Raw genomic sequence first — 4,561 nt, 5'->3', positions numbered from 1 at the left:
AGAAAATGTGATGACTTGGTCAATCGATCCACGATCACCCAAATAAATTATAGCCCTTCTGAGTTCTTGCCATCCCAACAACAAAATCCATAGTGATGTGTTCCCACTTCCATTGCGGTATAGGTAAGGATTGCAATAAAACCGCCGGTCGTTGGTGCTCAATCTTTACCTGCTGACAAGTCAAACATTAAGAAATAAGTGATGCTATATCTTTCTTCATACCTGACAATCAATACAATCGACGAAGATCTTGATACATCTTGGTGCCACCAGGATGTACTAAATAAGATGCAGTATGAGCTTCCGTCAAAACATCACGACGAATAGCATCACCAACAGGAACAAAAATACGGCCTTGAAATGTAATCAGGCCATCACTGTTCAATCCAAACTCAGAATTCCCCTTCTTCTCTGCCTTTGCTCTCAATTCCAACAAAAGAGTATCCAACTGTTGCTCATGCTTAATTCTGTCAATCAAAGTCGGTCGAATAACTAAGGTTGAAAGTCGAGCGATTGTACCTTCCTCAACCAATGTGATCTCACTTCTCTGCAAATCCAACAACAGAGGTTTTTGAATCATAGAACCCAATTGAAGACCTCACTTTCGGCTCAATGCATCAGCAACCACATTCGCTTTTCCTGGGTGAAAACTGATAGTGCAATCATAATCCTTCACAAGTTCTAACCACCTTCTCTGACGCATGTTCAGTTCTTTCTGAGTAAAGAGATACTTAAGACTTTTATGATCTGAGAAAATCTCACATTTCACGCCATATAAATAATGTCGCCAGATCTTCAAAACAAATACCACGGCCGCCAATTCGAGATCATGAGTCGGATTGTTCTTTTCATACTCCTTCAATTGACGAGAAGCATAAGCAATAACTTTGCCTCGCTGCATCAACACAGCACCAAGACCTTTCTTGGAAGCATCTGTATACACCACAAAGTCTTCAACTTCCTGAGGAAGTGCTAACACTGGAGCTGAAGTCAATTGTCCTTCAATACTTGAAATGCTTGTTGACATTCATTAGTCCATTCAAACTTAACTGTCTTTCTCGTCAGAGTAGTAAGTGGCAAGTCTATTTTAGAGAAATCAGCAATAAAACGACGATAGTACCCTGCCAACCCAAGGAAACTTCGTACCTCAGCAATTGTCAAAGGAATAGACCACTTCTTAACTGCTTCAATCTTAGCCGGATCCACAGCAATTCCTTCCTTGGAAAGGATATGACCTAAAAATGCAACTTGCTCCAGCCAAAATTCACACTTCTTGAATTTAGCATATAAATTGTTGTCCCTCAACTGCTGTAACACGATCCTCAAATGCTACCTATAATCTCCCGAAGGAAACACAATAGAAAAGTGGACAATTTCACCAATAGGAGCAAGAACCAGAGAATGAATAAATTGCTCAGATATAAAAGAATGTGTGGTGCCAGTATCAATAAGAGTAGTAGCTACCTTGCCTGAAATAAGAATGGTACCTGAAATGATTGACGAATCAGGACTAATTCCTTCCTTGGTCAAAGAGAAAATGCGCCCCTGAACTTGGCCCTTGCCCAATGATTGAGTGCAATTGATCGCAATGTGCCCAACACCTCCACATCTATAACATTTATTGCTTCCAACTCTCCTTTATGTGGTTTATGGCATTTAGGACATAAAGGCTTATTTGATCCAGATGGCACCGCAGGAGCTTTACCGCGATATTCTTCCTTTCCTTTCCTTTCCTCTTGTATCCTCCTTTTCCTCCTTGAACCGAAGCTTGACCCTTTTGGACAAATTGTTGCCTCCTAAATTGTCTTTCTTTATCAATCTCTTTCTCATCATATTCGGCCATCAATGCTTTCTCAACAATCTCCTTGTAAGAATTAGCCTTTGACATTCGAACATCTCTTCGAATCTCCGCCCTCAAACCCCGCATAAAATGCTCGGATCTATCTTTGTCGTTGCTGCAATGAAAGGAACAAAAAGACAACCTTCTTCAAACTTAAAAATGTAATCATTCATGCTCATTGTCCCTTGCTTTAGCTCCAACAATTATTTCACCTTGCAAGCTTTAACATTGCTAGGAAAGTACTTGTCATAGAACAAATCTTTAAACTCATTCCATTTCAATGTTTGAACATTAATCATTACCTTGGTTGCTTCCCACCAAATTCTTGCAGTCTTGGTTAAGAGGAAAACAGCACAACTCACTCGATCTTTATCATCAAAGTTAAGGTAATCAAAGATCGCCTCGACCGCCTTCACCAACTCCATTGCAATTAAAGGGTCCGGACTCCCTAAAAATTCGGGTGGATTCATCTTCTTGAATTTATCATAAGCTCCCTCAGCAACTCGTTCTTGAACTCGTTGATCACGGCCTTGGCCTCTACCTTGAACCGGTGATTGCAATCGGAGAAGTTGCTAGATTTGTTCCCTGCACTTTAGCTTGCTCATGAATTAGCCTACTAAACTCATCAACTGCATTAGATGAAGTACTGCCTCGGTCTTCTCCGTCTCTCCTTCTAGGAGGTACTTCAGTAGCTTTTCTCTTGGGTGGCATTTTCCTATATTGCATCTCAATTTAAAATCAATTTCAAAACATATTACATGTAAAGCTTATCATCATACCAATACATCAATAACATGCAGAAAGATACATACCGAAGTGTCAAAAGCATATGAAGACATGTGCCAAATCATTGGTCCGAAAAACGTTGCGCTGATACCAATAAATGTAACACCCTTACCCCATGACATTAAACTATAAATGCAATAATGCGGAAGCCTTATAAAAGATTTGGAGAAAAATAATAATTAAATAAAATTTTGGCAATGTTTACCCATAAATATAGGTTTACCAAATATTCCAAGCAAACAAAAAAATAATACCACAATCAATCTTTCCCAAAATACACATATTCTCAAAACCTCCACTAAACACATAGATATCATATTCATAAATACCAAAAGTTTGACAAAAGTTAAGACATAATTTTCTTGTTCAAAACATGAACCAAGGTACAATACTCGAAACAATTTTATAATTGCCACATTTCATCAAAACATCACTCTCCAAGTTTTGGCACATGCACCTTCCATGCCTCGACACTTCCATCGCTATTCCTTTTTATCTGCATCAGATGACATAACTGGAATGAGTTTACAAAACTCAGTAAGCAGAACTTTCAATAACAATTACATATACAATAGTGTAAAGAAAAGAATCATTACCATTGAACCATAGGAAATGTCATCGTTCAATGGAATATCTAGATAACAATTATAAGATGACATTCTATCAACCATTTCTTTATGGCATTGATAAGTCATCCGTCGATGGTATACATGTACATTTCAGTCAAAAATCAGTCACTGTACATGTTAAATGTTGATCAACTTCCGTTATGTGGATTTAGAAGTGCTAGAAGCACCGCCACTACCATATAACTATCAAGCCATAAAAAAACCATTGAATCATTTTATCAACCATGTGGTGTGCATGAAATTAGAACTAGCTCCTTTCTTAGCAATTGGCATCAAAATTCTTTTCTTTTTCTTTCAATCAATGAACCATTACATAGCAAGTATATAATCAATGTATTAAAGGAGCTAGGAACATTAACAACATCATTAATCATACATATAGGCCATGAGATGCATTCAAGGAAAAAGCCCACTTACAACCAACAGAACTTGTTCTGATAGTGTAGTAGCCCGAATCCCAAATTGGGTAATTAACGGATTAATGTGTAATTTTGACCGAGTCATGATCGGACGGACCGAAGATGGTTCGGTAGCAACGAAGAGTTCGGAAGGTCCGAAGTGGGTTCGGTGGATCCGAACATGAGGTGTCAAGAGTCGATGGACACGTGTATGTTCGGACGGTCCGAAGTGTATGATCGGAGGATCCGAACATGAGCTGTCAAGAGCCAATGGACACGTAGCGTTCGGACGCTCCGAAGTGTTGTTCGGAGGATCCGAACATGGCCTATAAATAGTGGTCGGATTTCCTCATTTTGACTCGCCAATTCAGAGAGTTCCGTAGCATTTCAGTCGTTTCTGACAGGTTCTAGTCTTGTTCCGAGATTTGGGCACTAGCGGGGAGCTGCTGGTCTTGTAGCAGAGCTGTGCTCTAGTTGGGAGCTAGCGGCATCAGCGGGCTAGCGACGGACGAAGGTTTGGAATTTTATCAGTATTTATCTCAGGATTATCTAGTTAAGTCTGGTAGATAAGTTTAGTGATGGTTTTCACTTGATGAATAGGCTTGGATTAGACCTGTTGTCTGGTTGTTCCAGTGGATTATGATTGCTGTGATAGAGGTACGAAAGTACTATCCGAGATATCCTGGTTGAGTATACATTCATATATGTGTTGCATGATTATGTGGTGCATTGATATATGTCATTTGATGCATGCTATTATGTCACGTTTATTACTGCACGTTGCATTTCATGTTGAGCCGTATCTTCTTCGAGATAGCCTTTGCTGTTGAGCTGTATCTCTTTCGAGATAAGCTATATATCTTGGGGCCGCTCAGCCCTGTCTTGTAGACGCATGGACACCGAGAGTA

The 4,561-nt window shown here is 39.5% G+C and overlaps 1 protein-coding gene across 1 annotated transcript; it reads right to left on the bottom strand.

Annotated features, from left to right (window-relative positions):
* Nucleotides 1-229: 229 nt before the first annotated feature.
* LOC140820991 (uncharacterized) lies at nt 230-2,265 on the bottom strand. Its single transcript, XM_073181376.1, has 5 exons — nt 2,084-2,265; nt 1,706-1,955; nt 1,147-1,218; nt 809-961; nt 230-547 (listed from the first exon to the last, which is right to left on the bottom strand). Exons 1-5 carry the CDS (start codon nt 2,263-2,265, stop codon nt 230-232), a joined length of 975 nt encoding a protein of 324 aa, XP_073037477.1.
* Between the last annotated feature and the right edge of the window lie 2,296 nt (nt 2,266-4,561).

The sequence above is a fragment of the Primulina eburnea genome, unplaced genomic scaffold, assembly GCF_022965805.1.
Source record: "Primulina eburnea isolate SZY01 unplaced genomic scaffold, ASM2296580v1 ctg358_ERROPOS102878, whole genome shotgun sequence".
Classification (NCBI taxonomy): domain Eukaryota; kingdom Viridiplantae; phylum Streptophyta; class Magnoliopsida; order Lamiales; family Gesneriaceae; genus Primulina; species Primulina eburnea.
Note: the sequence above shows the minus strand (reverse complement) of the source record. Positions and strands in the feature narration are given on the sequence as shown.